General features: G+C 41.9%; 1 protein-coding gene across 1 annotated transcript in view; it reads right to left on the bottom strand.

Annotated features, from left to right (window-relative positions):
• PLOD1 (procollagen-lysine,2-oxoglutarate 5-dioxygenase 1) overlaps positions 1-24,720 on the bottom strand; it is a 1,142,395-nt gene that overhangs the window by 412,715 nt on the left and 704,960 nt on the right. Inside the window, exons 11-12 of the mRNA XM_044063038.1 lie at positions 10,765-10,869; positions 10,361-10,486 (exon numbers count right to left, since the gene is read on the bottom strand). Of these exons, the coding sequence (XP_043918973.1) occupies positions 10,361-10,486; positions 10,765-10,869 (231 nt within the window). The remainder of the gene's footprint in view (positions 1-10,360; positions 10,487-10,764; positions 10,870-24,720) is intronic.

Below are 24,720 nucleotides of genomic sequence, written 5' to 3'. Positions count from 1 at the left end.
CTAGAGCTGATTACTGAATTTCCTGCCTGCACTTATTTTAAAATTGTTTTTTTTCTTAAAACTTGCATATTATCTGTTTCTGGCCTAGCACTCAAGTGTGGGGTCATTTACTGCACTGTTCTAACTTGTTGATACTTGTGAACCTCTGCTTTCCTTAAAAAAAAAACAAAACAAAAAAATCTTGCTTTTTCCCCACTTTTCTGAGATTTAAAAAAAGTTCAGTTACAGATTTGCTGTTCTGAACTGTTTGTAAGTTTCTTGGAGGCCATTGTTTGCTTGGGCTAAAGGGAAGTCTTTGTGTTCATCAGTGGCAGTGATAAACATTGAGCAGCCTGCTTGCCCCTGTGGGAGTGGTTACTGCCTTGAAACTGTAGTTTTATTGGCCATTTGGGGTCAATTCCAAACTCCTTGATCTCCCTTCTCTTAAAATCCTCTTTTGCGCGTTTTTGCGCATAGCGCAACATCGGGCAATGCCGCCTAATTGGGTTTAAACTATTCCTGGCTCCACAAAGTCTGCTCTTCACTTTTTCCCTTAGAACTGCTCTATCTCTCAAATTAAACACCATATTCTCATTCTAAGGCCCTCACTGGCCCAAATAAGTAATCTTACAAGTTAGCACTAATAAATCATAAGCACTACTTACTCTTATACTCTCTACGATTACCTTGTCCCCTATTGGTCCGTTTTAATTCAGTTCCCTATATTACTCTAGCATGTCCAAAGGTCAGTCAATGGTTTCCTCTCCAGTCCAGCTGGTGAATCTGGGAATTTTGAGGCAATGTTACAACTGTCTCATGTACACGGACAACCCTCTCCTCCTCCAAACAGGTTCAAATATATGTGAGAGATGCAACCATATAGCCAAACTGGAGGCTGAGCTCTCCCATCTCAAAACTAGTGTAACCAGTCAGGAGGAGAAGGTAACCTCACACAACACAATTCCAGTAGCACATAGTCCCACCACAACAGGGAACCAAACACATAAAAACACAAAAACATACTCGGAGGCTCTAAATAAAAATCTACCTAAGCAACAGAGACCTCCAAAGCAGACATCCAAGCAAATGCTACCCCAAAACAAAACACGTACAACACATAGCACACAAAGTCAGTGTGCCAAGCAGTCACAGCCCTTAAGGCTGAATAACACACCCGATACCCTTGTAATAGGTGACTCTATTGTCAGACACACTGATGTCCCGCTCACCAGGCTGAATAAAGAGAAGATCACAGTGAGCTGCCTGTTGGGCGCTAGGATCCGCCACATAATGCAAGCACTCAGGTCACTCCAAAGCAAATACAAATATGACTCAGTCATTGTACATGCTGGCATGAATGACCTGAGACGTACCTCCCTCGACTACATGAAAAGAGACATAGAGGAGCTCTCTGATCATGTAACCCAGGCCGGTATGACCCTGACCTTGAGCAGCATCTTACCCTCACCTAGAATGATGCCACAGTATAAAGACAAAATGATTGATTTTAACAATTGGCTAAAATTTTGGTGTCATTCAAAGGGGATCCAGTGTCTGTCAGCCTGGGATGACATGCTCCACAAGCCACATTGCTTCGCTAGGGACGGCTTGCACCTGTCACCCCTGGGCTTTCGGATATTGGCAAAGGCTCTTGCCACCCCCACAGTGCATTTTTTAGGCAAGGCTCAAAAGTCAAACCCACCTCCATAGACAGCACAAGGAACAAGAAACTAAGGGTAAAGCTGCTAAACACCAGAAGTCTTAACCTCAAGATGCATGCACTCAAAGCTCTCCTCAGTATGGAGAACATCGATATATGTGCAGTGACAGAAACCTGGTTCAAGGCTCCAGAGAGCACCCCAGCACTACCAGGTTCTACCTCATATCATGCTTTTCGGCCCCAAAACCCGGACCGAACCACAAAAGGAGGGGGAGTTTCCATATTTATCAAGGATATCCACACCTCCAGGTTAGTGGCAATGCACGAAGTATCGGAGACCATCCATGTGCAACTGACAATGGGCAAGACTGCTTTTCAGTTTATAGCATCCTACAGACCACCCTCTAAAAATCAGGAATCCCACTCGGCTTTCCTGAAAACATTGGAGAACACTAAGATCTCTCCAAATACCATTATACTGGGCGACTTCAACTACCCAAACATAGACTGGGAGCATTACTCAAGCCCCAGCACCTTAGCCTAAAGGTTCCTGGAATTTATAAACTCAAATGCTATGGAACAACTAGTCACCACTCCCACAAGAGGGGAAAACATACTAGACCTGATCATTACCAACATGGGGACTCTATGCTCCATACCAGAAGTATATCCCTCATTGGTAAGATCAGGCCATAAATTAATTTCACTGGATATCCACATCCCGACCCCACCCCCAGCTCAGAAAACCACAGTGAAAAACTTCTCAAAAGTGAACTTCACACTTCTCAAAACTGAAGTGGAATCCTTCAAGGCCCCAGGGCCAGTGGAAACTACGGCCCAAACTGCAGAATCCTATATAAACGCATTCTACGGACATCTCCAGGAATGCATGGATAATGCTATCCCAAACAAAATCAAGACCCAATCATCCAAAGGCAGGCGTCCAGTCTGGTGGACCCCAGCCATAAATAAACTGTACAACAGAAGGAGGAAGCTACTACATGATAGAGCAAAATCCCTAAAAGGGAAGGCATCTCTGATCAGTACTAGCAAAAAATTACGATCCCTCATAAAATCCTCCAAGGCCAACTTCGAGAGAAAAAAGTACAGTTTTGTACCTACCATAAATGTAGATGTTCGAAGATCCACATTGCTGCAGTCCTTACATATGGGTAGTCCGCTGTCCTCGGTCGGCCCGAATACCAAAGTATAAGGCTGACGTCGGTCAAGGCGCTTAAAACTGACATCAGGACGTCAGGGTACAAAAGCGCATGACCGAGTCATATCCTCAGTCTTTTCTTGCCCCAGATGTCAGAAGGCCCTAAAAAGAAAGGCCAAAACCAAAAGACAGCAAAAAACCAACTAACCACCCCTGCACTAATCCTATTTACAAAATTTACAATATTCACAACCCAAACCACACAACTGCCTCTAACTACAGAGGGGAAGGAGGGAGGGTAAATTGGACTGCAGCAATGTGGATCTTCGAACATCTACATTTATGGTAGGTACAAAACTGTACTATGTTCTTCATCTCACATTGCTGCAGTCCTTACATATGGGTAGAATCCCAAAGCAGAGGTAAGGGAGGATGGCAAAACTATAAAGCATTAGGAGCTGCCAAAATGCCCTGTAAAATTGCAGTGGCAAAACCAGCCCTAGATTTAGAGTAAAGAGGAAGGTGGTAATGCTTAGAGAAAGTATGCACTGAACTCCAAGTAGCTGCCTCCAAAATATCTTTAGTTGCCACCCCTTAAAAAAGCTGTAGAAGTGGCAGTAGCCCTAGTGGAATGAGGCCTAATCCCAGCTGGAATCTCCTTACCATGATGGGAATAACAGAAAGCAATACAAAACCCAATCCACTTAGAAATAGTTTGTTTTGAAACAGGCTTGCCCTGAGAACCCAAAGCAAATGAAACAAATAACTGCTGAGACTGCCTGAACCCTTTAGTTCTGCTCAAATAATATCGCAACTGCCTGTGTATATCCAAAGTGTGCAAAATCTTTTCCCTTTATTTTGGGGGTTTGCATAAAAAGTAGGCAAATGAATAGTTTGGTTTAAAGCCACACTAGAAACCACTTTAGGCATAAAGGAAGGATTAGTACGCAAAGATACCCTATCCTTATGGAAAATTAAGAAAGGCTCAACCGCCATAAGGGCCTGTAATTCAGAAACCCTTCTCACGAGGTAATGGCCAACAAAAAGCAGTCTTCCATGATAAATATTTCAACTCGGCAGTAGCTGCAGGCTCAAAAGGTTGTAGAGTGAGTTTCTCCAACACAAAATTGAGATCCCAAGCAGGAGTAGGAGCTCTACGTGGGGGTCTTATATTCTTTGCCCTCTAAGGAATTGCTTAAACAAAGGATGAGAAAACAATGGTGGGTCACAGTCATAGTGAGCAGAAATTGCTGCAGCATGAACCTTAATAGAGGAGAAGGACAAACCTTTGTCCAGTAACTCAGTAAGATATTGAAGAGCCACACTTAAATTAGGCTTAGAAACATCAAATTCCTTTGCTGTACTCCAAAATAAAAATCTCCTCCATTTATCTGCGTACACTTTCCTTGTACTAGGCCTTCTGGCCTCCAAAATAACATTCAAAACTTGCTGTGGAAGCTGAGACCCTCCAGGGTTTAAAACAGAATATGCCAGGCTGTTAGATGTAGAGAGTGAAGTTTGACATTGAGTAAATGACTGTTCTCCTGAGACAGCAGGTGTGGAATCAAGGCAAAGGCCATGGAGGCTCCGTATCAGACTTCTCAGTAATGGGTACCAGTGCTGTCGAGGCCAATCTGGAGCTATTAAAATCATCTTTGGCTTGTCCTGTCTGACCTTCAGGAGTACCTTTGGGAGGAGAGGCAGAGGTGGAAAGGCATACACATGAAGATTGCTCCAATTAAATGAGAGAGCATCCACTTTCCAAGCTGTGGGATGAAACCTTTTTGTGCAAAACTTTGGCAGCTGGTAGTTTAGTGGAGAAGCGAACAGATCTATGTCTGGAGTTCCCCATAACACTGTCAATTTCTGAAATACATGAGGATCCAATTTCCACTCATGGGGATCCATAATTTGTCTGCTCAACACATCTGCTAAGGAGTTCTGTGCTCCCGGCAGAAACCTTGCCTGAAGATTTAGCTGTAAACTGAGAGCAGTCTCCCACAAAATCATTGCTTGTCTGCATAGAGGATAAGAATGTTCCCCTTGCTTGTTGATGTACCACATGACAGTTGTGTTGTCTGTTAGAACCAACACCTGCCCTGGAAGAAGTAAATCCTTGAAAGCTATTAATGCAAATTGGACTGCTAACATCTCCTTCAAGTTGATATGTAGATGTTGAAGTCTGGCAGGCCACGTGTCTTGTACCCACTTTCCATTTAGATGAGCTCCCCAAGCTTTGTCTGAGGCATCTGTCGTTAGAATCTGACTCGCCTCTGGCCGGGTCACAGAGAGTCCCTTGTTTAGGTGACATTCCTGAGCCCACCACAAAAATTCCTTTTGAATGCAAGGTATTATCTGAATGACAGTGTCCATATCTTGGCAGTGCTGTGTCCATACATTTTTGAGATACCATTGCAGCTTCCTCATATGCAGTTTGGCATTGGGAAGCACCAGAATACAAGATGCCATGAACCCCAAGGCTTGAAGGACTGTCTTTGCAGTCAGCCTGGACTGATGAGACAATTGATGGAAGTAAAGAGAAAGATTCTTTTGTTTGTCCGGGGTCAAAAAGGCCATCTGGGATGCTGTATTCAGTCTCACACCCAGAAAGCACATGTCCTGAGAGGGTACTAGACTGGACTTTATTTCGCTCACAGAATACCCCAGGCATCTTAGCACTGCTATCACATACTGTAAATGATGAAGAAGTTCGTCCTTTCCTTGGGCCAGAATCAGGCAATCGTCCAAATAAGGATAGATTTGTATTCCTCTTAGCCTGAAGAAAGCTATCACTGGAGCCAGAACCTTCGTGAACACTCTGGGCGCAGTAGATAAGCCAAAGGGCAATGCAGAGAACTGATAATGAGAAGTCCCAGCCCGAAAACGCAGATACTTTCTGCAACTGAGCCTGATAGGAACATGAAGGTAAGCCTCCTTGAGATCCAGAGTCACCATCCAGTGATCTTTGCCCAGCAGAGGTAAAAGCTGTTGTAACGTCAACATTTTGAACTTGGGAATGTCCAGATATGTGTTGAGGATAGATAAATCCAAGATTGGTCTCCACGTGTTCCCTTTCTTTGGTACTAGGAACAGGCGAGAATAAAATCCTAGGCCCACTTCTGGCAGAGGGACCGGTTGTATGGCCCCTATTTGAAGTAGCAGAGAAATTTGTTTGTGAGCCTCTAGTCTTTGCTGAGGAGGAACGTCCGGCATGCCTTCGAAAGGAGGCAAGGTATGGAAATAAAACTTGTAACCTCGGTGTATGATATCCAATACCCATTTGTCTTGGGTAATCAAATTCCAATTTTCCTTGAAGAGTGCCAACCTTCCTCCCAAAGGAGCTGCCAGGCAAGAAGGATCTGGCAGCTGAAAAGGTAGGTCATTGGGCCTGTTTACGAAAGGACTGGCCCCTGCCCTCACCCGAAGATTGTGCAGGTGAACTCCCTGTTCTAGGCCTGAAAGAACTCTGAGCTCTGCCCCTACCACGTCTAGATCTACCCCTAGACTGAGAATCATAAGAAGGATACGTCCACCCCTTAGCAGGCCAATTCCTACTAAACTTTGGAGGCTGTACTTGCAAAAAATCTTTAACAGCCTGCATGGACTTAGCCTTGTCTTCCATTTTCTTCAAGACTGAGTCCACAGGTGAACCAAACAACACATCAGACTGTAAAGGAGCATCCAAAATCCTTGTCTTAACATGGTCGGATAAATTCTGATCCCTCAGCCATGCGTGCCTGCGAAGAACTGAACCAGTGGCAGCCACCCTAGACGAGGCCTGTACAGCATCAAAACCACATTGTAAAGAATGCTTACCCACCTGCTCTGAAACATGCACCAAATCTTGTAACTCTTTACACTCAATGCCTTCCGCCAGAGCATCCACCTTAGACTTCAATTGAGAAAGAAGATAGTTTTGATATTTCAACATATGAAACTGGCAATTCAAAGCCCTCATAGCTAGGGTAGAAGATGTTTAGACTTTCTTTCGCCATCTATCCAAAGCTCTGGCCTCTTTATCTGGAGGAACCGGATTTTTTACAACAGAGGCCTTGACACCCTTAGGTCCCTGACTAACAGTTTCTGGGTCCGCCCTAGGACTCTTATAAAGATATTTATGAGCCTCAGGCACCCTGTAATACCTATCCGGTTTAACAGGAGCAGGAGGCAGAGAATCAGGATTAAGTGAAGCCTCTGCAAACACATCTTCCACAACATCCAGAACAGGAGGTATAGCCAAGGGCCTATGCTGGGGCAAAAGCAAAAATTCCCTAAGCCTTTTCCTGGAATCAGAGAAGTCCTGACCTTCCCACTTAAAACGTTCCCTCATGGAATGAAGAGTCTCTGAAAAGAAAAATCCTCTGGAGGAGAAGCAGAAGGAGTCGAATCATCTGCATCAGAATCAGAATAAGGAGAGTACTCCTGCAAGTCTTCAGTCAAGACTCAGAAACATCCAAGCCTGCTCAAAACTCCCCAACTCTGGCTCCACCCTAGGCCTCTTATCAGGAGGGGCAAAGAACCTCTAATCAGAGTAATCAAATCTTCTGCCATTTTAAGCATGTGCTTCTTGGGCACAGACCCTGCTGCACTAGGAGTGACACCAACAGAAGCTAAACCTGGCCTGCCTCTGGGGGAAGCCTTGGAAACAGAAGGAGAGGGCCTAACCACCCTAGGAAGGGAGGGGAGTACAGTAACTTGGGAAGCCCCTACAGCCTGACCTGCCTCCTGAGAGGCCACATCCTGCAATATCAAAGTCTCCCCCTGGGACTCCAGAGAAGCCTCCGTCGGAACCACCGGTTCCACTGACGCTCTAAAGAACCGGCGTCCGAACGGACGACTCTTCTTGCCTGGGTTTAACTGCTTTGTCTTTGCGCTTCTTCGAAGAAGCGGGCGCCGGAGAATCCAACGGCATATTATAATTGCACCGCTCAAGACCAGCCTAGCACAATCTAACCTTCGCTAATAGTGCGCTTATTGAACCTAGCACAAAAGCGACACCCAACAACGTCGTGCTCAGGCCCCAAACAAGGAATACACAAAGAATGATAATCCCTATGCGGTATCTGTTTCCCACAAGAAATACAGTTATTCACTTTTTCTGACATCCGGTAAAACACTGAGGCAAGAAAAAAACAAAATATTCCCCAACGGCGTACTTAGCCAACTTTGATTCGGTCTGAAACTCCGAACTCGAAAAATTTCAGAACGCCGAACGGCACTTGCAACGCTGCTTCTGCATCGGACCATGCGGCAAAAAAGACTGAGGATATGACGTTGGTCATGCGCTTTTGTACCCTGACGTCCTGATGTCAGTTTTAAGCGCCTTGACCGACGTCAGCCTTATACTTTGGTATTCGGGCCGACCGAGGACAGCGGACTACCCATATGTAAGGACTGCAGCAATGTGAGATGAAGAACATCTGCACAGGACACTAAAGACAATCATAAGGCTTTTTTCAGTTATGTTAGGAATCTGGGATGCAACTCTCAGACTTGTTCTGAGTTGATTCTAAATGACAAAAAATACACTGAACCCACAGATATCGCCAATATCCTGGCAGACAGGTTCAGTGCAAACTTCTCCACCCCCTCCCCCCCAAAAGAGCAAGTATCTATCCCGGCAGAGTGCAGCCTCCCAAACATCTCTGATGCTCAGGTGAAGGCCGCCCTCTCCAAAGCAAAAAACACTGCTTCCATGGGACCAGATGGCGTCCCGGGTTGCATTTACATGAACTCCAAGAAGAACTAATCCCTCAAGTAAAACTGCTGTACAATCTCAGCCTCACTACGGGATATGTGCCCAAAGAATGGCGTACTACAACAGTGGTCCCACTCCACTCCAAAGTGGTTAGAAAGACCTTCTACATAGCCCACCTCATCATGAAAGGATTCACATCTAGATCAAGAGAGGTAATCGTGCCCCTTTATTCATCCCTCATCAGGCCCATCATAGAATGCAATGCCCGCTTTGGGATGTACCTTACCCGACACCTGCAGCAATTAGAAAGACCCCAAAAGTACCTCACCAGGAGGATCAAGGGACTCAAACAGATGCCATATGCTGCTTGGTTAAAAAAACTCCAGCTCTACTCAGTTGCATACCGCCTACTTCGAGGCGATCTATGCCTGACATATAAAGCTATGTCCAACCCAGAATTAATGGACATGCTCCACCTCAGTAAATCTAAATCCCTTAGAGCCACGCGCTCGTGGGACTTGAACCTCAGCACAGAAATAACATGCTGGAGGGACAGATTCATAACCCAGAGGCTCCCTTCGCTCTGGAATAGAATTCCAATTCATGTTAGGCAGAGCACCTCACTGACTCTCTTCAAGAAGAATCTTGATGAGTGGATGGGGGATCATAGGTTTGTCCCGGGCATTACTTCCGTGTCACTATTAGACAGAGGTACAGTAAACTAAACTTTAAAAAGGGCACAGTATACTCAAATCAAGGGGTGGCATAAGCCAAATACAATCGGGCTAGGCTTATAAATGCCCCAGGGCAGATAGCCTAGTATGAACCTATGAACCTATCTATGCCTAGCCTTTTGAGCCATGAAAAAAGTCTACTCACTTTGACCTCCTGTTCCTGCATAAAACAAATGGTTTCTCAAATACCCAATTAAAATAATGAAATCTTCATCAACAGACACATAAGACATGCTGGCATGATTAAAATTTCCCACTGTATCCCCCAGGGATTCCACTATGTGTCAAGCAAAGTAGCTCCCTTACCACCCTTCAAGGTAAACCTTGACAACTGGATGGGCAGCCTTAAATTCTCCCTTAGTCTATCTTGTGATGCTATCCTTGAGACCGGAGGGAACTTGTTACTATAGATTACTGGCTCGACTTGTAAATGTCTGTGGACTGATTGCCTAACACTATGAACCTATTGTGCCATGAAAATGTTAGCATAGTTGGGAGCAAATGAGCCCCCCCACCTATAGCTACACCTTTAACCCTGTTTAAACAAATATCTTTAAAAACAACAAAAAGGTTATCCAGCAAAATATTCAATCAATTAGCACATTAACATCTTTGTCTGAAACATCAGAAAAGTCTGCCTAAAACCTCTAAACCAAAAGTATGAGGAATGACATAGTATATAAGATAATGACATCTACTGTAATAAAAAAAAAATCATTATCTTCAATAACTACTTCTGACTCCTGCCTTTAACTTATTTTCTACTAATATGGCAAATGTTTCAGTCTTGGATCCACCAGCTACCACATTAGGCCAAAGAAGAGGACGAGTAACCAAACTATGAATAGGAATTTGAGGATGCTCTTCTCTAAGAAACTCAGTCAGCTTCTGTGAAATACAGTCATTATCCATCAGATAATTATTAAAAATCCATGACTTTATAAAAGCTGTCACTTCTCAACACATTCATTATTTCTTTCTGAGGTGTTCATATTTATTCTAAATTCTGTATTTACCTTTTGCACAGTTTTTCAAAAACTTCTATATGATTGACAAAGCAATCTCTAAAGGAAATTGCTCCTACTGAAGCAATGATAATACAAGTATTTCAGAAACTATAAAGTACTTACATTCTTCTCCCTTGAACAATGTCGATGTAGTCTTCTGATCGGGCGTAATACCCATCTGCACTCAGTGCACCCCAAAAATTTGACCATAACTTTCCTTGTCGACTCACCAGAGGAGTAATTATAGGCCTGTGAGACAGACATGAACACATATATAACACAGTCCAGGTGAGGAGAAGAACAATTTCAATGTCAAGCAGTAAATGTATGAGAAATTAGTAACTCGGGGATATGAGCATGTAAATTACATGCATCCTGTTCACTCTTCAAATTGTCATCTATCTCAGCGACAAAAAGCATTTAATAAAAAAATATGAAAGCATTGCAAAAAATTAAGAACAATCTCATTACATTAGACAAAACACAAAGTAACACAATAAGCCCATTGTTTTGTTCCCAGAACTCACCTGTTTTGTTCCATAAGAATTCTCAGAGTATCAGGGTTCTTCATGACCACATCTACATCTATACTAAAGACATACTCGCAATCTGAGTTCTGTCGGCAGAAATCCCTAAAATAAAAACAAGACAAACTGGTAAAGACAAAGCAGACTGGGGTAAAAGGAAAATTTTGATTTCTGGGAATGATAGAAAAATGACGGACTGAACAATGAACTACAGTGCAGAGATGAAAACCATGACAAATAATATTGTTTGGTATTTTCAGTTATACCCAAAGTATTCTTCACAGAACTATACCATAACATTATCCTGTTATCCCAGGAATAGGATGGAAGTTATACTGTGCAGCTGGAGAACACTCTATTAAGGTTCCATCGTTTGCCCACTTTCAGTTGAACAGTGAGCCAGCTGTTTCCACTGTTATGGAACAACACCAACAGCTGAAACGGGTTGTGCATATTCTGAGCTCCTTCTAAGCCAGTAAAAAACACCCTCAGCTACACCTACTCTGTCTACCACATCTTTAGAGGTTTTCCTGTCTTCACTTATCAACCTGAAAATTGTAGGTAGCTTTAAAAATGGGCAACTGATGTTTCTAGGCTTTACATTGCTAATAGTGGGAGGTTGGCATAATGCTTAAGTTGTTTACCTTAACAAGGTGCAGGGTTTGATTCTCACATGGGGTAATTGGCTAGGCTTAAAATGTCCCACGAGGGCAGTTAGCCTGGTACTAACCTATGAACAGGGTAAGTACTACTAAACAGAATATTTAATAAATCACAGTATCACTACAAGAATTTAAGAGAACAAATCTGTCATATATTTATTTTATATATATTACACACACACACAGATACACACACACACATATATATATATATATACACACACACACACACACACACACACACACACACACACACACACACACACACACACACACACACACACATACATGCACATAGAGTTTTTAAACATTCTAGTCCATTACAAATGATAAATAATATCATTTAGCTAATCTAGTTTATTAAATTATACATGTGAATTAGCCAGCTCCTGAATGAAACTCTTGACTCCTTCACAACACTCACACATCTATTATAAAAGGATAGGATCACACAACAGTGAGCTCTAGCATAGCTCGCAAATAACCAAAAACAATACTTATGAAGTGGGCAAGCTCTCTGCATATCCTAACATGGGGGTGGGGGGCTGTGCCTCACACCCCTGCTACTTAGGTATACATCACCATTGACAGTGCACCATCTCAGGGAAAAGAAGAACACCTGAGATACCAGAGTCTTAATATGTCACAGCAAAATGGTGAAATCACACTTTATGTATATTTACTTCTATTTGGTGACTGGATGCGTGGACAGGCCCAAAGATCCTTTTTGGCCACAATCCAAGCATGAAGGCAAAAATACACTGCATAAACTGAACTATATGACATGCAACTAAGAAAATAAAAATGAATTATAAAACAGTAATCTTAAGCATACATCTAAGACACAAGTATAGGTTAAGTACACAGACTATCATTGCACAGCTTTTAGAATTTCACAGTTGTTAAAGAATGGCATAAAGTGAAAATTAATCAATGGTATCACACTTTCAAGAATTAAAGACTAATGTACAGTACATGCAATTTAGTAATGGCATTATGATGATATGAATTGAATGCTAAAATACTAACAGGAAACTGACAGAAAATGTAATATTTTTAAACATTGTCCCTAAAAAAATTACAAGTTACATCATTATGGAGGAGATTGGACAGAGTCATCCTGAACCCTTAGGCCTTGTGCTTTTGTTCACTTGGGAGTTTATTATATAGTGCCGGGCCAAACCTGGAGAAGGCATTCTGTCCAATGGTTGTTTTAAAAGGAGTAGACTTGGGAGATGAAGTATTTTTGACTGAGAGTATAGTTGCTCTCTGTATCTTACTATCCATATCCATAATCAGGACCTTCCAGTTTCTCAGAAACTCCCACTGCAGGTGATTGGATTAATTTTCCATTGTTGACAGTGGAGTACAGCATTAGGGAGTGCTGCACTCTTGAGCGAGGGGTCCTTAGGATGATACATTAAACCAAGATCCCATCTGCCTTGATAGGTGGCAGGTCAAGTAGATGGGAAAGATCCCATTGCACTTATCAAAAAGAGTAGGGGGAAGTCCTCTGATGTCCTGGCCACATTTCACCTAGTAACTATAAAAACCACCATGGGTCTTCCATGAAAAGAGAACACTAGCTTAGAAGGACTAACCTGGTCAACAAATGATAGACAGACATATATACAAACAACTGTTTTTTTTGTATTATCTTTTGTTTTGTTTCTTATGACATATTTGTAGTTGCCATCCCTTTTAATCCATATGCCTAACTATTTCATCTTATTATGTTCCCATAAACATGGCTATTGGTAAACCAATGTATGTGTGAATACATAGTTTACTGCTACATCTTTTGTTTCATCTTCATTTATTTTATATCCTAAAATATTTTAAACTGTGTCAAAATATTCCATAACACCAAAACATTGTTTTCTATATTTATCAAATACAAAATAATATCAATTGGAAATAAAGCTACATTTTCTTGGATACATTATATATCATAGAATTTGTTAATCCCCTATTTTCTTTGCCAGCAACTCTAAATATAAAGTAAACAACAGTGGGGAAAGAGGGGAATTCCTGTCTGGTTTCTCTGTTTTCAAACAAAGCTTTTCAGAAAGGAAACATCCCACCTTAATTCTTGTACCCTGCATTTTTAATATAACTCAGTACGTTTTGATTTATGCCTGCAGGACCAATTACATTCAATATTAAAACTGACAAAGCAGCCATTCCGATGATAATGTTACTACATCCACATACTAAACATAACATTTCTTTTGAACATATACTTCCAACTTGCAGTTTACATGCACACACTGATGTCTGACGGGCTGAACTTTTACATAGTAGCTTTATCATATCTCTATTTGTACCCATATCACATTTCCCACACTTTTCAATAAAAACATTCAAGACAAAAAAAACTAAATACACTTTTAAACCTAAACTCTTTTTAATGTACAGTAAACACGCAAAACTATGTACACTTATCAAAAGGACACGTTTACCTCTCCATGTTTTAAATATATAATTCTGTAAGTGCATGTCATTTGCCCCAAAACAAGACTTACCACGCAAAATCATGTTAGAGACTGTGTTCCCAGTTACACAGATTGCTGTTTGCCCCCTGTCCTTATTTTGACTGTATAACTCTCCTAGATGTGAAAACGAACTTGCATGCTTTCAGTAAACTTTATCGTTTAGCTTTAAGAAAAAGTACACTGGCTACGTTTAAATAACTAATTTGTTGCTGTTATATTTAATGTATTAAAGTAGTAAGGCTGCTGAGAAGACAACTACTTATGTAACTATTCACTTCTCACAGTTTCAAACTTCATTCATTTTCATGAACTGCTTGTCAGTTGCCCTTTAAGAGTTGAATATGACACTTGTACATTTTACATAGAACACATTGTTTAGACCTTTCCTGATTAAATGGAGGGGGAAAAGCTAACAACTTTCTAACGTAAACCCAACTCACTTCAGCAGTACTCATGTTCAGGACTTGTAACTTTTTGACTCTCCTGTTTATACAGCTGTCAAAGTGACTGTGTGCCACATCATCACCAGACATCTAATACTCAGCAGGCCTACAGAACTGAATACAGGACAGTAAAATCACCTTAACCTGGAGCTTATAGAAGGGGAAGAGACTCTTGTCCAAAACCATGCCCTTGAAAAGAAATCTTTGTCCTTGTATATTTTTCATAAAATTATGATTCTACAGTTCACCTAAACTATCCCAAATGTATTTTCTGTAACTAGTGCCCTTCCTTAGATCTTAGTGTCTACATGTCAAGTCACAAGTACTAAAACATATCTGTCTTGTAATTAAAACAAATTTTGCTTTTCTGCATCAGACCCTGGAAGAGATGGAACACAGCATTTGACATTTCTTATTGCAGTTTAGCATGTTCCAAGTTTTATAAATGGTATTTTCAATGTGTTTGTCATTAACTCTGTTTACTTATAGTTCCTTAACATTTGATAGAAACATCAAAATGCTGAAATGCCAATATGTTGTAACCACAAAATATTAAAAACCTATTTAATGCAGGGGAGCCTCGGGGGGGGGGGGGGGGTCACTTTCTACTAATTACTTAGACCAGCTCCTAGATCACACAAACGGTGGTATTTTCAATATTTTGTGGTTTTGACATTTTGATATTTTAGCCTTTTGCCTTTTCAAACAAATGTAATGGAACCTTAATAATACATTAATGAAAGAACAGTTAGGAAAACAATATAGTACTATATATCAGTAACATTTTGCTTACAAGACAGGGACATGTTAAATGTTTCAGATTTACATTTCAATTAACTAAATATAAATATGATTATTTCTGCTACATACTGCTTTGGTGCATCTAGACAGTGGGACAAATATGTTACTTTTGATTACTGTAATATTAATACTGGTTTGTAATATTAGTACAACTACACTGTTAATGTAACCAAGTGCATATATAATGAATGTATTTTATAAAGGCAAGACAAAACATAGGCTATATACTAAAAATCACTGAATATTTATCAGATATCAGGGGCTGATGTACCATCAGTCTTAAACATCAACTGTTAAAAATACAAAAGGAAGACTACGTTGGTTGTAATCATTCAGATGTTCTGTTTAAAAAAGACGCTAAATGGAAGACTGTTTTGCAAAAAAAAAAAAAAAGGTACGCACCTGATAATGGACTTCTGTCTAAGCTTGTGCTTAGACTAACAAACTATAGGAAGTTGAATTTAATGTGTTTCAGCAGTTCACTGACATTTTCAGTCCGACTTAATTTATTTGCATTTTGTAAATGGAATGTTCAAGTCAGCAGTCCCCATTTACAGCCATTTACAGTAGAAGCCAAGGGAAAAAAAAAGTCCTTTCGTTATACTATAAAATAATCCAAAGCAAGGGAAACCAGTGTTGTTGGCATGGTGGGCACTCTTGACACTGATTTTTAACCTATGAGTTATAGGCAATTAGACATATGAGTTGGCCACTAGATGGGAGCAGTGGAAAAGAATTGATGCTTTCATACATTCACATATTCATACATTTTTTTATAATATTTATACAGTATTTGATATTTTTTGAGAATGTATATGTACATTTTCTATACATTTTATTAGGATATCTATGTAATTTAATAACATTTTATTATTTATTTATTTACTATGTTTGTTTGTTTCTTTCGGCTTTTCCCGGTTAGGGGTCGCCACAGCGGAACTCTGGTCCGGTAATGATTGGCAGTAGATTTTGACGTGCTGACTTGCCGGGCCTAACGCACAACCTTCAACGAAGGAACATTACATTTGGGTTGAGTCCCAAAGCTATGGTTGGGGGGCTGGAGCTAAACAGCGTTAGGAGCATCTATGAGGCCCTGCAGAACTGCAGTGGCAAAGCCTGCTCTGGATTTAGAGTAAAGAGGCAGATTGTAATGTTTTGTAAAGGTATGCACTGAACTCCAAGTAGCAGCATCCAAAATGTCCTTGGTTGGTACTCCCCTGAGAAAGGCTGCAGAAGTGGCTGCAGCTCTGTTTGAATGTGGCCTAATGCCCTTAGGCACTGGTTTGCCATGCTGAGAGTAGCAGAAATGAATGCAGTGACCTATCCACTTTGAAATAGTCTGCTTGGAGATAGCCTTTCCTTGTGATGTTGTGGCATATGCCACTAGTAATTGCTCTGTCTTTCTGAAGACTTTAGTTTTGTCCAAATATAATCTAAGTTGTCTGTGTACATCCAAAGAATGCAGAATTTTCTCCCCCTTGTTCTGTGGATTTGGATAAAAGGTTGGCAAATGAATTGTTTGGTTAAGGGTTACACTGGATACCACCTTAGGCATAAATGTAGGGTTGGTTCTCAGAGAGACCCTTGTCTGGATAGAAAATGATAAAGGGTTCCACAGCTATGAGAGCTTGTAGCTCTGAAACTCATCTTGCAGAAGTTATTGCTAGGAGCAGAGCTGTTTACCAAGATAAGAACTTTATGTCCGCAGTAGCAGCTGGCTGAAAAGGCAGTAAGGTGAGTTTTTCCAAGACATAATTGAGGTCCCATGCAGGTATTGGCATTCTTCTTGGAACCTTAAATTTTTGGCTCCTCTGAGGTACTGCCTTCATAAAGGATGAGAAAAGAGTGGTGGCTCTATATTGTAATGAGCTGAAATGGCAGAGGCATGGATTTTAATTGATGAAAAAGATAGGCCTTTGTCCAGCATCTCAGTTAAGTATTGCAAAATCTGAGGAATCCAACAGCTGTATCAGTTCCTTGAGCTTGGTTCCAAGTGCAAAATCTCTTCCATTTCCCAGCATAGGATTTTCTAGTACTAGGCCTTCTGGCTTCTAAAATGACATCCATCACAGCTTTACTGAGAGGTGTGGTTTGTATGGCTACAGTATCCACCATGCTGCCAGGTTTAGGGTCCTGAGTTAGCTGTGCAGAATCTGATTGTTTTGCTGGGACAGTAGATGAGGTATTTGAGGTAAGGTCCAGGCTGGGCATTGGGACAAGTTCCTTAAGATTGGATACCAGTACTGGCGTGGCCAGTCTTGGGCAATCAGAATAATTTTTGATTTCTCCTGCCTGACCTTTACGAGTACCTTGGGGAGGAGAGGAAGTGGAGGAAATGCATATACTGATAGGTTTGTCCAGTTGAAAGATAAGGCGTCCACTTTCCAAGCTTGTCTGTGATAAGTCCTTGTGCAGAATCTTTTTAGTTGATTGTTTTGAGGAGAGGCAAATAGATCTATGTCCGGGTGTCCCCATTTCATTGTTATCATTTTGAAGACTTGTGGATCCAGGTGCCACTCATGGGGATCCATGAGGTTTCTGCTTAGTTTGTCTGCCAGGGTATTTTCCTTTCCTGGCAGGAATTGTGCCTGCAGATGAACTTGGTAAGTCAATGCTGTGTCCCATAAAGCCATGGCTAGTCTGCACAGGGGTTAAGAATGAGTGCCCCCCTGCTTGTTTATGTACCACATGACCATGGTGTTGTCTGTCTTTATCAGTAGTTGTCCCGGATGAAGTAGGTCCTTGAAGGCGGTCAGGGCATTTTGAACAGCTAGCATCTCTTTTTGATTGATATGCAGATGCTTTTGGTTTGTGGATCTCTTGCCCTGAATGCCTCTTCCTGCCATGTGTGCCCCCCAGGCATAATCGGATGCATCCGTCGTTAGGCTCTGCCTGGCTGGGGGTAGTGAGAATGGCTGTCCCTTGTTTTGGTGACAAGCCTTGGCCCACCATCGAAATTCCTGTTGCAGGCAGGGAATTAGAATAATCATTGTTTCCAGGCTGTGGCAATGTTGTGTCCAGACACTTTTTAGGTACCATTGAATTTTCCTCATATGCAGTCTTGCATATGGAATTAGTAAGATGCAAGATGCCATGAAGCCCAAAGCCTGCAGAAATTTTCTTGCAGATAACTGGGCCTTTGTTGCCATTTCCTTGAAATAGGCAGTCAGTTGCCTTTGTTTGTCTGGAGTGAGATAAGCCATCTGGGCAGTTGTATTTAAGCTTGCACCCAGGAATATTATCTCTTGAGAGGGTACTAGTTTTGATTTCTTTTTGTTGACTGTGTACCCTAGGCCTGTTAAGAGTTTTATTACAAAAGTTAGATGCTGTAGTAGAATGTCCTTGTTCTCTGCTTGTATGAGGCAGTCGTCCAAGTAAGGATATATTTGTATTCCTCTTTGTCTGCAGTAAGCAATTACTGGTGCCAGGCAGTTTGTGAAGACCCTGGGCGCAGTAGATAAGCCAAAGGACAGTGCAGAGAATTGGTAATGCTTTGAGCCAGCCTTGAACCTGAGGTATCTTCTGCATGATTGTCTGATTGGGACATGCAGGTATGCCTCTTTTAGGTCTAAAGTCACGAGCCAAGCCTTGCTGTCCAGCATGGGCAGAAGCTGCTGTAAGGTCAACATCTTGAATTTTGGTATATTCAGGAAAGTGTTTAGAATAGATAGGTCCAGAATAGGTCTCCATGCTTTGTCCTTTCTGGGTACCAAGAACAGTCTTGAGTAAAATCCTTGCCCCTGCTCTTGCTGTGGTACTTGTTGAAGAGCCCTCATGTCCATGAGAGCTGTGACTTGTTTTTGAGCCTCTGCCCATTGATTTTTTGGCAGGTCTGGCCAACCGTTTGCCCTTGGCAGAGTATGGAAATGAAAATTGTAGCCTTGTGACACTATGTCTAGAACCCATTTGTCCCGGGTTATAATGTGCCAATTTTGAGAAAAAAAGTGCTAGTTTTCCCCCTAAGGGTGCTGCCAGAAGATAAGTGCTTGGCGCAGGCAGGGGGAAGTCATTAGGACTGTTTCCTGTATGAGTGTGATTTTTCCTCTACACCTTTGAAGGTAGAAGCACTCCACTGCTTTATACCTGTAGGATCCTTGCGGCTGTGATCTGCCTCTAGGGCGTCTTGATCTGCCCCTTTGAGGTCTGTCTGAGACTGGAAAGGACCAATTCTTTGTAGGCCAGTGTCTGCTAAATCTAGGTGGCTGTACCTGTAAGAAATCCTTGACCGTTTGCATAGATTTAGCTTTGTCCTACATTTTTTTTAACACCTCTTCTGCCTTAACACCAAACAAGGTATCATGTTGTAAAGGAGCATCTAATAATTTTGCTTTAACACGGTCAGGCAGATTTTGTTCCTTTAACCAAGCATGCCTCTTAATGACAGAACCCATAACAGCAACCCTGCAGGAGGCCTCCAAAGAATCAAACCCACATTGCAAAGTATGCTTTCCAACTTGTTCAGATGTATGCAATAAATCCTGCATTTCTTTGCTTTCTGCACATTCAGAATTTGCCATAATTTTCTGCTTAAGCAGTGTCATGATATATAGTACTGATATTTGAGTATATAAAACTGGCAATTTAAAGCCCTTCTAGCCAAAGTAGTAGATGTGTAAACCTTTTTTCCCCATCTATCCAGAGCCCTGGAATCCCTGTCAGAGGGGGTAGGATTTTTTGCAGTAGAAGCCTTGACCCCCTTTGGACTCTGAGAAACAGTTTCTGGGTCTGCAGAAGGGTTTTGAAAAGAAATTTATGAGAGTTGGGGACACTGTAGTATCTGTTCGGCTTAACAGGAGCTGGAGGTAAAGGGTCAGGGGTCAGACTAGAGTCGGAGAACACATCATCTACAATGTCCAACACAGGTGGGATAGCTAAGGCCTGTGTTGAGGTAGTAAAAGGAAATCTCTGACCCTTTTCTTAGATTCTGAGAAGTCTTGGCTCTCCCAGTGAAAGTGCTCCCTCATGGTATGCAAGGTTTCCCCAAAAGAGTAGTCCTCAGGAGGAGAAGCTGAAGGGATTGATTCTTCAGCATCAGAATCCTCATGGGGGGGGGGAAGAGAATATTCCTGATCAGAAGAGGAATCAGAAGAAATGGAAACCTGATCTGAAGATTCATAGTCTGTCTCTTGCCTAGGCCTCTTATCAGGAGGGGGATGATGGGAACCCCTGATCAAGGTAATAAAGTCTTCGGCCATTTTGAGCATCTTTTTTTTGGGCATGGAGAGCTGTCCTTGTGACTGGTGAACTTGTTTCTTTGCCTTTAAAGGTGTCTTAGTCTTTGAAGTAGGTTTAATATATAATTGTTTAGGTCTGAATACACCCTCAGAAGTCGATGCCTGCTCAGCGGCTCCAGTCCCATCTGAGGGAATAGGCTCCGAGGCTCCAATACCTTGAGTTTCCAGTGGCCTGGCCGACTCCACATGGGAGTCAGTAGCGGCTTGTGACTCTAAAGTAGCGGGCGTCAGTGAAAGAGCCTCACTGAGAACCGGCAACTTGCTTAGGAGAAGCTTCGTCGTCAGTTTTGGACCTCGGTTGCCTGTCCTTTTCTTTTTCTTTGCATTTTCTGTGAACTCCGGTAGTCGGATGGCTATCTGACGACATTGTATAATTAAATCTTCACCCAAAATAACTTAATGCAAAATCGTACCGATGCTTAATAGTGCGTTGGTTAAATCTAGCACAAAACCGACAACTAGCAATGTCGTGGTCAGGGCCTAGGCAAGGAATACAGTAAGAATGAAAGTCCTTATGAGGTATTTGCTTCCCACAAGATATACAATTATTAACTTTTTCTGACATCGGTCTGGAGCAAGAAAAAAGTTTCCCCAACAGGGTACTTAGATTTTAATGAAGACTTCGGATCTGAAACTCGAACACAAAAATCTCAGGAGTCGGCCGACCGGCACTTGCGAACTGCTTCTGCTTCGGGCACCGCGCATCAAGAAAGACTAAATAAAATGGCATCGGCTGCATCTTTTATACCCCTGATGACCTGACGTCAGGGAAGAGGCGACAGCAACCAACGCAGGACCCAAGACTTTGGAATTCAGGCCAACTGAGGGCAACCTGCCAGCAGGATAACCCCAAATATAATGACTGCAACAGTGAAACACGAAGAACATCCTGAAAGAAGACACCAGGACAAAGTCGGGCATCATTCCTGCTACAGAAATCCAGACAAGAATACTGAGAGACTAACAGGGAGAAAAACTAGTGGACAAAGAATGCAATCCAGCTACATGGGCTCATATGATCATAGAAGGTTACTAGGATAATGGCCCTAGAGCCCTTACAAGCCTAGCCATATTCATCCCGAGTTGCCACAATTGTCAGTGGTTAGAAGAGTGATGTTCGCAGAGTGAAGGTCTACAGTAGTTAATCCTGACTTCCTCTGTCCAGGAGGGACATGGGTGCCACCCCAGGAGTGAATTTGCAGTCACCCATCCATTGATCTAAACTGCATTTGAAGATGGTCAGGGAGGGGCTCTACCTCACGTGAACTGGCAGGTTGTTCCAGAGAACTGGCAGTCTCTGGGAGATGTATCTATCTCTAGAGCATGACCTGTTCATGTCAGAGGCTAGGTTAAGATCTCTGGAGTGAGTAACACCTCCTGCTGTTTGACTCATGAATATGTGGCATTTCCATCAGGGCCATGTCAGAGACTGCCCTGTAAGCCAGGAACAGGTCACCCTTAGCAACCTGCAGGAGACAGACTACAGCAACAGGGCTTTCAGTCTTTCAGCGCAAGACTTGTTTTGTGTACCCTGTAATTTCTGGGTGAGAAACCTCTCTGGTCTCATCATTTGTTGCACGTGTCTAGTGAGGTACATGTAAAAGGGAGCATTGTACTTTATTGGTCTGATGAGGGCCAAGTATAATGGAATTATAACATCCTTAGATCTAGATGCAATGCCTTCACTTATAAGATATGCCACACAGAAGGACTTCCTTATTACAATGGATACATAATGGTCAAATTTCAAATTACTATCAACCTGAGTAACCAGAGCACTTACCACTGGGTCTACACTTAGGGTGGTGCTGTCTATAATGATATTAGTAATGTCAGCTTTCCCAAAGAGAATAATAATCCTACAGTAAATAAATAAACAATCCTGCACTAAACCTCCTCCTTGCATAACATATCTACCATCACTTTCCTACTTTTTGCATATCTCCAAAAGCAACTAACAATTTATCATCTGCTAATAATTTAACTTTGACTGCTTATTACTCCCCTTGACTCCTTAACTCATCTTTTAGTATTACTACTTTTGCATCTGTCCTTTATAAAGATGATTATACTCTCTACTCTACTCTACTCCCTGCTAAATACGTCTCACAGTCTCTCTCAGGGAATTCCTATATAATCAATTGGCCTCCATACATACAATTCCTATACTTAGATTAGAATTACTTGGTATTGCTTTGTCTTTACTTACATTTCCATGTAAATACATTTGAGGATATTTTTGTGTTTAGATTTCAATTTGTGCTATTACTTTGACTTTACTCATATCTCTACGTAAATACTATTTAGGAATCTTTGTAAAATGCCTAAGCTGTATTGAATTACGTATTGTTAGTGTTTCTTATGGAGGTTTTCTGCCCAGGCCTCTATTAAAAATGGGCTCTGCAAGGCCCAGTGGACCATCCCGGTAAGCAAATGCCAATGAATAAATAAATAAATAAATACTTTTTTTTTTTTTTGCACTTAGCTTTAATACATGGCTTTGGCACCAATCATTTGTCTATGTTAACCCTGTCTGCAGTATGTTAACATCATATGGGACTGTGTTAAAGGTACTTGCTGGCAAGGGCGCCCGCAGGCAGGTGCAAGGGGGTGCACTTGCACCCCCCTGGAATCGGCTGACTAGATAATTTCAAAAAAAGTTTTTTTTTTTTTTTTACGTGCGTTCTTCTTTAAGAAGAAAGAAGTCCGTGCTAACAGTCCAGTCGCGGGCGTGCTGACATCATCGCTCTCTCTCATATTTAGAAGTTTGTGAGCGGGAACTCACACGGACGGGTTTGCAAGCGGGATGATTCGAGCGGGACCTGAAACGAATGGAAGATGGGACCTGAAACGAACGGAAGATGGGACCTGAAACAGAATAGCAAGCGGGAGTAAACCGATGGAAGATGGGACACTTTCAGGTAGAGGTGTGTGTCGGACCTGAAACGCAATAGCAAGCGGGAGTAAACGGATGGAAGATGGGACACTTTCAGGTAGAAGTGTGTGTGGGACCTGAAACGGAATAGCAAGCGGGAGTAAACGGATGGAAGATGGGACACTTTCAGGTGTGTGTGTGTGTGTGTGTGTGTGTGTGTGTGTGTGTGTGTGTGTGTGTGTGTGTGTTTGTGTGTAAAATGCCCCAGGTGTACATGGTGGTGGGTAGAGAATAAGGCTTGAACCCTGTACCTTGGGCCCAAGTGGCAAGAGCCTGAATTCCCTACCCACCACCATTTGTAAAAATGTTGCAGGATTTTCCCTCATACTTTTTCTGTTCCTCATAAAATCTGTGGTTTCTGCATTTATGTCCTTGTTGCCTGACAGCTACATGTTCTCTGGTTTTATTCTTGGCTGTCTGGAGTGTTTCTCCCTGGGCCTCTGCTAAAAATTAGCTTTTTTTTTTCAAAGTCAGACTTTCCTGGTTAACAAATGTTAAAAAAATGGACACATTTCAATATCAGACTTCATATTCTTCAGAAAGTGCATGGTAACAAAAGCTTTTATTCTAGCAATTTTCTAAGTGTACAAGATGGATATTTGAAATGTATCCCTGTGTTTGGGACTGTATTCCCCCCATTATTGGCTTCATCCAGGTTTTGTGCTAGGGTTGAGAGTTATGGTAAGAACTGAATTCACTGAATATGTTTGGGGGCTGTATTCACCCAGTATTGGCTTTGTTTAGGTAGTGTTTGGGACTGTATTCCCCCATTATTGGCTTCATCCAGGTTTTGTGCTAGGGTTGAGAGTTATGGTAAGAACTGAATTCACTGAATATGTTTGGGGGCTGTATTCACCCAGTATTGGCTTTGTTCAGGTATTTATTGGCTTCATCCAGGTTTTTTGCTAATGTTGAGAGCTATGGTAAGAACTGATTTCACTGAATATGTTTGGAGGCTATATTCTCCCATTACTAGCTTTGTCCGGGTGTTATTTGCTAAGAGGTTGAGAGCTATGGTGAGAACTGAATTCACTGAATGTTTGGTGGTTGTAGTCACCCATTATTGGCTTTGTTCAGGTATTTTGTGCTAAGAGGTTGACAGCTGTGCTATGGTGAGAACTGAATTCACTAAATGGTAGCTATTTAAGTTTCAGTCTTCCTCTTTCACAAAACAGTTGATTTGGCGTAGTGGTATGTTGCTCTGACTGTTTTGCACGGGGTCCCCTGGGTTCAAGACGTGGCAGTGAAATGTATGGTGGTAACGCAGCATTTTATTCTAGCAACTTTCAAACATTATACAAGCAATGTTTAAAATGTGTCCCTGGTTTTTGGCCTTTTGTCCCCCCCCCAATAAATTTTGGCTTTTTCCAGATTTCTTGTGCTGCA

Source organism: Protopterus annectens, chromosome 2.part1 (genome assembly GCF_019279795.1).
Source record: "Protopterus annectens isolate FY-2018-M chromosome 2.part1, PAN1.0, whole genome shotgun sequence".
Lineage (NCBI taxonomy): Eukaryota > Metazoa > Chordata > Ceratodontiformes > Protopteridae > Protopterus > Protopterus annectens.
Note: the sequence above shows the minus strand (reverse complement) of the source record. Positions and strands in the feature narration are given on the sequence as shown.